The sequence below is a fragment of the Chanodichthys erythropterus genome, chromosome 14 (assembly GCF_024489055.1).
Source record: "Chanodichthys erythropterus isolate Z2021 chromosome 14, ASM2448905v1, whole genome shotgun sequence".
Classification (NCBI taxonomy): domain Eukaryota; kingdom Metazoa; phylum Chordata; class Actinopteri; order Cypriniformes; family Xenocyprididae; genus Chanodichthys; species Chanodichthys erythropterus.
In genome coordinates, this window is record NC_090234.1 from 35,373,266 (window position 1) to 35,383,310 (window position 10,045).

Consider the following 10,045-nt stretch of genomic DNA (forward strand, 5'->3'; position numbering starts at 1 on the left):
TCCCACGCCCGGAAATAAACGAGGCGGAGGGGAAATTACCCGTGGGAGCTTTTGGGGTGGTCCGGTCGTAACGGGACGGTCCCCCATCCTCTTCCTGTCCGACGAATCAGGACGACTTCGGAGGCACCGGGTCCAGCACAATCCTGGGCCGGGGTCCCTGGCGCCTCGGGAAGGGAGGGCGCTTCGCAGGGCGCGTGCGCTGGCGATGCTCCTGGGGCGGCGATGCCTGTGTTGCAGGTGGGGCTGGTTTGTTCTGCTGAGCCGGCGCAGTCCTGGGGCGGCTAGACGCAGAAGCGGAGCTGGAGCGCTTAGGCAAGAAATGCCTCATAGCCTGAGACGATTTCTGCGCGGCAGTAAAGCGCTCAGTGAAGCCATCCACTGCAGGCCCGAAGAGACCAGAAGGCGAGACCGGGGCGTCTAAGAAGGCCGTCTTGTCTAGGTCTTTGATCTCCGTTAGGTTGAGCCACAGGTGGCGCTCCAACACGACCAGGCTGGCCATGGAACGACCGATGGCCTGGGCCGTAGCCTTCGTAGCTCGCAGGGCAAGATCCGTGGCGCTGCGGAGATCTTTGAAGGCTGGCGCGTCGATTCCAGACTCATCCAGAGAGCGGAGGAGTTTGGCCTGGAATGCTTGAAATATGGCCATGGTGTGGAGCGCAGAGGCAGCTTGGCCCGCCGAGGTGTAAGCCCGTCCAGCCAGAGTAGAGGTGGTCCGACAGGGCTTGGAAGGAAGGGCCCTCTTCGTCTTCCAACCCACAGCCGCGGGAGGACAGAGGTGAGCAGCCACCGCTTCATCTAGGGGTGGCAAGCGCTCGTATCCCTTCTCCTCGGCGCCGTCGACGGCGGTGAGGGCGGAGCGGTGCGTAGTGTGGAGGCGGGCAGAGTAAGGAGCGCGCCACGACTTCGTCAGCTCTTCGTGGACCTCAGGAAAGAAGGGCGCTGAACGCTGGCGAGGTGCTTGGCGGCGGCCTGGCAGAAACCATTCGTCCAGGCGGCTGCGAGACGGCTCCTCTGGAGGGGCCCACTCGAGGTCCAGCTCTTCAACGGCTCTAGACAGGATGCGGAAGAGCTCGGCATCCATGCCCTGGCCATGCTCGATGGGTTCCAAGGGAGGCGGTGGAGCGGGGTCTTCCGGCTCGCCAGCCCATCCTTCCGCTTCGGAAGCCGCAAGAGACATGGAGTCGTCTTGTTCATCGTCTGTTCCCCGAATGAGACGAGGTCACTCGCTTCTGCGGAGGGACGCTGCTCAGGGCGAGAGAACAGAACTGGAGAGAGTTCCCTGGGAGGAGAGGGCGAGGCACGCGGGGGCTGGGCCGGCGTGAGCTCGCTCAACTCCTGGCGCTGAGTCGCTCTACCCCGCTGTCTTTTCCTCGCCGGACCGCGGGAGGAAGGAGACGGGAGGGCGCGAGCGGCGAGATCGCCCTCAGTGAAGAAGGCGACCCGCGAGCGCAGGGAAGCGAGACTCATACACTCGCAGTGCGGGCATGAGTCTCCAGCGAGCGCGCCGTCTGCGTGGGGCTTGCCCAGGCAAGCGACACACTCGCTGTGTCCATCGTCGTCGTGCAGGGGGCCCTGCAAGTACCACATGAGTGGCGGGGCATCGTGAGACGCCGCTGCCGTGGCGGCAATTGGGTGGCTCTTTTAGAGCGGCGAGGGCCGCGGAAGCTCTTAAAGCGGTGAAAACCGCTGGAAATCGCTCTTTTAGAGCGGCGTTTAAGCCGCGGATGAAGCTCTCAGGCGGCGCGCCGGATGGCGGCAGGGGACGCACAGGAAGCGGCCGGAAGCGGGAAGCGGGAGGCGGCGGCTCGGCGACGGCGCTAGAAGCTGCAGTCCGCGAGGGCGCCGGCGCTTTCTTCCACCGGCGAGTCCAGGCGAGTCCGCTGCGGGAGCCTCTTCAGACGGCGGCGAGAGCAGAAGGCGGCGAGCTTCTTCGGCTTCAGGCGGAGATCAGCGAAGAGAAGTAGATGTCGTCGCTGAAGGAGAAAACACTGAAATCCTATGGCGAAACGCCTGCTTATATAGCCCTATACCCCGCCCATTCGGCGGGAATATTCGCGCGCTTTGTCGCCATAGGCCGCGCAGCTATGCCGCGCCGCCATTGGTTCAACAACTTGTCTATGAGTGAACCAATGACGGTGCAGTTACACTGCGTTATTGAAAAAGGCTTCAGCAGCGGGGAAAAAGGGAGACCTTTCCCCATACGCAGTACGAGTGAAGTATCGAAAGGGAACAGTTTTTTTAAATGTTTTAATAATGTTTTTTGGTTAAAGGGATAGTTCACCCAAAAATGAAAATTTGATGTTTATCTGTTTACCCCCAGAGCATCCAAGATTTTGGTGACTTTGTTTCTTCAGTAGAACACAAATGATAATTTTTAACTCTAACCGCTGCCGTCTGTTAGTGGTATAATGCAAGTTAGAGGGAACTTGGACTATAAGAGTAAATAAAACACGACAGACAAATCCAAATTAAACCCTGCGGGCTCGTGACGACACATTGATGTCCTAAGACATGAAACGATCGGTTTGTATGTCCAACTGCATTCATCACTCGATTCATGAGGTCTGATCGCGCTCTGACAACGGCAGTGATGTCTCGCGCTCATTGAAATACATCACTTCCGTTGTCAGAGCGCAATCAGACCTCACTAAGCGAGTGATGAATGCAGTTGGACATAGTGGTGTATTAGAGGTAAAAAATTATATAAATACTGTTCGTTTTCTTGCACAAACCGATCGTTTCATGTCTTAGGACATCAGTGTGTCGTCACGAGCCGCATGGTTTAATTTGGATTTGTCTGTCGTGTTTTATTTACTCTTATAGTCCAAGTTCCCGCTGACTTGCATTATACGACTGACAGACGGCAACGGTTGGAGTTAAAAATCATCATTTGTGTTCTACTGAAGAAACAAAGGGTAAGCTGATAAACATCAAATTTTCATTTTTGGGTGAACTATCCTTTTAACATTCCATTTTATCATTTTACAAATATAATGGTTATACTACTTTTGAATGTTCTCTGAAAATTCTGAAACATTTAAAAAACATTAGACGACCGTCCAACTGTAACGCTACAGAAAAAAACCTTGTCAGAATTTCTGAGAACATTCCTTCCATAGCTGGGTTGATGTCTTGCTGACACTTGGTTTTTGTGACTGCTTCCTCTTTCTGACAGCGGAGGTTCAGAGTGAGATTGAGCGAATCTTTGAATTGGCCAGATCCCTTCAGCTGGTTGTGCTGGACGCCGACACGATCAACCATCCAGCCCAGCTCATCAAGACTTCTTTAGCTCCCATTATTGTCCATGTCAAAGTGTCTTCTCCCAAGGTAACAAAGTCATTAATAAAATAATGGGTTTTACCATTCCCTTTATGTTTCTGTAACCAAGACTTTAAAGCAGTATTAACAGAATCTATTAGTTGAATGATGTTATTGTCTCTGTCTTCAATAGTAATATCGTGTGTGCTTGCAGGTATTGCAACGGCTGATCAAATCACGCGGGAAGTCTCAGAGCAAGCATTTAAATGTACAACTGGTGGCAGCAGACAAATTAGCTCAGTGTCCTCCAGTGAGTATCCAGAATAATCTGAACATAGTCTGATTCTTCTCTTTTAAACACTGTTCACAACCCATTTTGCTTTCATAATCTGACATGCTCAAAAGTTTGAGTTCAGGAAGATTTTTAATCTTTTAATCTTCCTGACTGCCTTTATTTGATCAAAATACAGTAAAAAATAGTAATATTGTAAAATATTGTTGCAATTTAAAATAACTGTTTTCTATTTTAATATATTTTAAAATATAATTTATTCCTGTAATGCTACACTGAATTGTCAGCATCATTACAGTATTCAGTGTCACATGATCCTTCAGAAATCATTCTAATATGCTGATTTGGTGCTCAGGAAATATTTCTTTCTTATTATCAATGTTGAAAAAAGTGGGGCTGATAATATTTTTGCAGAAACCATAATACATTTTTTCAGGAAGATCTTTTGTAACATTATAAATGTCTTGGCTGTCACTTTTGATCAATTTAATGGATACTTGCTAAATAAACGTATTAATTAATTATTGTTATTTTAATATTTCTGACCACAAACTTTTGAATGTGTATAAAACATTAATTCATTGGGAGATTTATTTTTTCTTTAATTGGGAAATGATTGGGTTGTGAAAAGTGGCCGAAAGGGAGGGAGGTGGTTGGATGGAAGACATCGAAAATTAAAATTAAGTGTGTGACATACAAAACATTGCCCCATTCCAGGAAATGTTTGACGTCATTTTGGATGAGAACCAACTCGAGGATGCATGTGAACATCTGGCTGAATATCTAGAGGCCTATTGGCGCGCAACTCACACTTCCCTCAGCACTCCTCTAAACCCTCTGCTGGGCCGCAACCTGGGCTCCACTGTGCTGTCACCATATCCCACAGCCATCTCTGGACTACAGGTGAGTGAAGGCTTGGGACCTAGCCAGAAAATTTGTTTTGAATATGTCAATATATGCTAATTAGAACGAGTAGAAACGACTGATATCGGTGAACTTTCAACAGAGCCAAAGAAATAAAAACAGCAATCACATCAGCGACAACTCTCCAATGGAGCGACGCAGCTTGATGACTTCCGATGAGAACTACCACAACAACGAGCGGCAAAAGAAAAGTCATAACCGCCTGTCCTCCAGCTCCCAGCAAAGTCGAGACCACTACCCTCTTGTAGAGGAGGACTACCATGATCCCTATCAAGACGCGTACAAACCTCACCGCAACCGTGGCTCCCCCGGGGGCTACAGTAACGACTCGCGACACAGACTCTGAACATTCAAACCACTACGGCTAGAGCTATGAGAGAACTCTCAATGTAATTTGTCTAAAAATGCAGTGCATTGCGTTCACTCCGGCACAGATTTCCATCTAAGAGCCATCTTAACTAAAGCCAAAATCCAAGCACCCAGTCCATCGATGTAAGGCAGTTGTTTGCAGCCCATGAGCATTTTTGTCAGGCAGTTGGGGGTGCTTATTTTATCTGCAATGGATAAGATGCTCTCCTGAAGGAGTGAGAACTATAGCACCATCTGGTCCGTCCAATTTCTCCTAGTTGAGGCCTAAGCTCTGCATCTAATTGCTAACCAAAGCCCTGCACTGTCTATATTTGCAGGACTCTTTGTGGTGGCATGCTAATTTTCACCCTGAACTAGTGCCGGCATGCAGAAATGCTCAGCGGTGCCAACAGCCAATCAGCACAGAGCCTTTTTGCACGATTTCAGTAGCCAATGCATTCACTGGTCTGTTTCTTCCTGTCTTAGTATATTTTTAGTGGTATCCTCTTTTGCCCAGACAGCCTCAGGTATGGAGCACAAAACTTCATAGGTGCCAAAATCCAAGAGTTTCTTTTCCCGTGGTCTATTTTCGTAATGATGCTATCCACAGACAGTGTCAACAGACACTTTTCAAGCAGAATACAAAATACTGAATACAGAATACAAAATGTATCCTTTTATACACACCATAATGCCTATTGTTCGCTCAGCGCTTTCCCCAGGCCTACATGTGAGATGCTATTGCAAAGAAATTATGACAGAATAACCGTATCAGGTGGATTTATCACTTTAACCTACTACATTACTTGGTTGGAAAAGTACATTAATGAATCTTATGAAACCTGTCAAAATTGTACATTTTCAGATCATGTTTCACCCAAAAATCTAAAAAAAATCATGAAATAATTCATTTTATATATATATATATATATATATATATATATATATATATATATATATACACACAGTACAGTCCAAAAGTTTGGAACCACTAAGATTTTTAATGTTTTTAAAAGAAGTTTCGTCTGCTCACCAACGCTACATTTATTTAATTAAAAATACAGTAAAAAACAGTAATATTGTGAAATATTATTACAATTTAAAATAACTGTGTACTATTTAAATATATTTGACAAAGTAATTTATTCCTGTGATGCAAAGCTGAATTTTCAGCATCGTTACTCCAGTCTTTAGTGTCACATGATCCTTCAGAAATCATTCTAATATGCTGATTTGCTGCTCAATAAACATTTATGATTATTTTCAATGTTGAAAACAGTTGTGTACTTTTTTTTTCAGGATTCCTTGATGAATAGAAAGTTCAAAAGAACAGCATTTATCTGAAATACAAAGCTTCTGTAGCATTATACACTACCGTTCAAAAGTTTGGGGGCAGTAAGAATTTTTTTAAATTTTTTTTTTTAAAGAAATTAAATAAATGAATACTTTTATTCAGCAAGGATGCATTAAATCAATCAAAAGTGGCAGTAAAGACATTTATAATGTTACAAAAGATTAGATTTCAGATAAACACTGTTCTTTTGAACTTTCTATTCATCAAATAATCCTGAAAAAAAATATTGTACACAAATATTTTGTACAATTGTACACATTAAATGTTTCTTGAGCAGTAGATCAGCATATTAGAATGATTTCTGAAGGATCATGTGAGACTGAAGACTGGAGTAACGATGCTGAAAATTCAGCTTTGCATCACAGGAATAAATTACTTTGTCAAATATATTCAAATAGAAAACAGTTATTTTAAATTGTAATAATATTTCACAATATTACTGTTTTTACTGTATTTTTAATTAAATAAATGTAGCCTTGGTGAGCAGACGAAACTTCTTTTAAAAACATTAAAAATCTTAGTGGTTCCAAACTTTTGGACTGTACTGTATATAACATATCATATTATTCATATTATATTCTATAATCTGACAATGAAATATGTGGCAGCAGAGTGGAGATCCATTCTGTCTCAATAAAGTTCCCCTGTCCTATTAATCTTTACAAAACTATTATGACTACTACTAATCTTAAACTATTTAGTAACCAATAGTTTATTGGTTGCTGTAGAAGTTACTGAGTATTAGATTTAAAATTAGACTTTAGAAAAACTAAGATACAACGTACAAGCTGTAAAAGGAAATGTATTGTTTTGTCACGGGTTGGCTTGCAGAACGCATGCCGAGATGTAGGAGTAGCAGAATAAACTGTCATTATTTTGAATATGTAACACTCAGGAGATTGCAGAAGAAACATAGGAGAAATAACAAACCAAATGTAATCCATAAACGAGAACCAACAAAGTACCGAACTGAAACGGGAGTATACATACATCGCAAACATAGCGATACACAGGTGATAATAATATGTAACCAAGAAAACAAATGAGGACGTAATCAGTAACCAAGGAAACTGAAACTAAGCAGTGCAGGGAAACAGGAACTAAAGGAAATGAACCAGAATATCAAAGTAATAGTCCATAACACTGAACATACACCTGACATGTTTGTATTTTCTTTTTTGTGTGTGAAAGCTTTATATGTAAAACATGTTTTCTTGAATTATTTTCATCAGGCCTGTTTGCAAAAAGCTGTTAACACATTGTATTTCTACTTTGTGATGTGAAGTGCTCAGATGAACAAATCAGCCATTCTGCCTTTGCATGTGCAAAACTACTTGGCTGTGCTGATGGTTTATGTGATTGACTTTTTGTATTTGACATTTGTCCATCTCATTGTTATATGTCATTTTTTATTCGATGAAAAACTCTAAATGATGTTTCATTGTGATAAACGGCTCCAGACAATGCTTCTACTTGATGTTATTTAAATGTTGTCTGGATCTTGACATTTGCATTTTTCTCGACTCGTTTCTCGGTATTACAAATCACAACAGTTCTGCGATCTGACTTGATTACTTTAGTTGTGTTGTGTTGTGTGTGCGTTTGTAATGCACAGAGAGAGAACAAAAGCAGTGTTGATTCGGTGATCCTTATCCTTCAGTGGCTTCATATAATTGAGGTTGATTGTTAATACTATATGTTTTACATGTGATTGGTGTGGAAATTACTGGATTTATTCAGTTTCCATTCTGCTTTAAGTTCTACCTGTGAGCAGTTATATAAAGAGGTAGCTTTGATAGTAATAAACTACTGGACTTGCTGTGTGCAGAACCGGTATGAAAGAAAATCTGTCTGTTCGTAGGCTATTTTCAGGATATACTGTACGTAGCATTAGAAAACATTCAGTAGACGTTTTTTCAAACGTTTCTTGCTGGAGTTGAGGGGCCAATAGAAGTAGTTTGGGTAAAGTGACCTTATTCTCTGATCATCACTGCCACCCCCATTTCCCCTGCCCACCTCCATTATCCATGTGCAATATTTCATAAACTATTATAGAAATAACACACCATTTATTTGTCCTGTTTAAAGCAGGTTCAGTACCACTTTCTGAGTTGTATATAATTGGGTTAAATTCAGGACCTTATTGGACTAACAGTATTGTTATGAAGTTACTTATAGTTATAATTACTATTGATTATAGTCATATGCTCAAAATAACACTTTTGGCAATTTTAGGAGTGAATCTAGACATTTGAGGATATTGTCAAATAACAAATAGTTAATATATTTTGTTTTCTTTCCAGATGTACATAATTTTTGCGACTTTCTTTCTTTGTAAAGAAACAAATTTTGGTGCATATCCCATAATTACATCTCAAGGTCCTTTGGTCTACATTTTAAATCATTTTTCGGTGTCAGTATTGTAGCCAACACTCAGGACCACCATTGCTTTTTAATTTCAGTCAAGACATTCCCTGTTATTAACTTTATGCCTTAACTTTTTTAATAAGGTAGGGTTTGTTTGTTTTTTCAACTTTGCAAACAGAAAGTTTTTGAGAGCTCTGTGGATTTATTTAATTTATTTAAATGTGTGTTAAGCATATTCATCCTATATTTATTTTTAATGTCATTATGTATGTGATTAAATTGGTCGGACTTAATTCATTTTGTAAAAAAACAAACAAGCAAACGTGTTCTTGCTATAATCACACCACTACCCCAGTAAAACCTTGGTAAATGAGTTTCACTGACTTTCCATCCTGAGAATAGATTTTTTTTTTTCCTCAGTGAAAATTCTGATTCATGCAATAGCATGTTGGTAAAGGATGATGAGAAATGAATCCAAAATAAATGCTATTTACTATGCAAATGTGTACAGTGCTGCATGATAATGCTTTACCTGCCTCTTACCTGCAACTTAATGGCTTCAAATGGAATTGTGGGCATTACTTGTGCAGGATGGTATTTGAGAGTAATGCAAAACTGCATGCATAATATTCCATTTGCATCATCAGATTAAAGAAACACTATATGGTTTTTGGGAAATAGATGTGTAAAGAGAAGTAAGTTTTCTTTTGTAAAATAAATTTGAATGTAAAAAAGCCTTGTGATGTTTTTATTTGTTTTGACCCTCAACTCATTAATAACATTGAGAATCAGTGGATCATTACACTGACACTGTATGTTTCAGACCTACTTCAGTCAATATTTATAACAATATATAATGCAATTAGTAGTGACTAATCTTATTTTCATAATTTTAATGGTAAAGTTCAATTTTCAGCCTCCTCACTCCAAGTAATTGTAGCTTATATTAGCGCCATCTTCTGGGCTGACTGTGCATGTTCACTACCTTCATTTACAAAAAACAATTCTCAGTAGACATTGTGATTTTAGAATTTTTATTAAGTATTTTTAATTCCAGATGCTGTCATTAAAGCAAAAATAGTGACTGAAATTCATGTTAAATTCTTCAATTACAACTTTTTAATCAACTTGTGCTGATAATATAATTTGTAATGAAAAATATATTAAATTAGAAAAAGGAAAAATTGTATTTTTACTTGTGTCCTCAACTATATATACAGTTAGTGAAAACATTAGACCCTTTAATAAATATATACAGTACATTTAGCTGGTAAAAGTAGCATAAATACATTTACTTTAAGCCTTAAAGCACAACTTTCATCATAGAATGAAAACAGTCAGAGGTTAGATTACAGGTCAACTGGTTTTGTCCCACCAGGTTCTGAATGAGCTTCTGGCTCTTTTGAGGTGCTGGGCTTGACCACCTTCTCACTCTGGGTCCGGTTCTGTTTCTCCCTCTCCAGAGCTTTCTCCATCTCTGTGTAATAATCCAGGGCTTTCCG

At 41.3% G+C, this 10,045-nt stretch overlaps 1 protein-coding gene across 2 annotated transcripts in view; it reads left to right on the top strand.

The window, feature by feature from the left end:
- The window catches only part of cacnb4a (calcium channel, voltage-dependent, beta 4a subunit), a 42,198-nt gene extending 36,504 nt beyond the window's left edge, over window positions 1–5,694 (top strand). For both annotated transcript variants that reach the window (XM_067408645.1, XM_067408646.1), the window contains 4 exons: window positions 3,176–3,327; window positions 3,473–3,568; window positions 4,268–4,453; window positions 4,557–5,694. In XM_067408645.1, coding sequence (XP_067264746.1) covers window positions 3,176–3,327; window positions 3,473–3,568; window positions 4,268–4,453; window positions 4,557–4,820 — 698 coding nt within the window. In that variant the 3' untranslated portion in view covers window positions 4,821–5,694. The remainder of the gene's footprint in view (window positions 1–3,175; window positions 3,328–3,472; window positions 3,569–4,267; window positions 4,454–4,556) is intronic.
- Window positions 5,695–10,045: the final 4,351 nt, after the last annotated feature.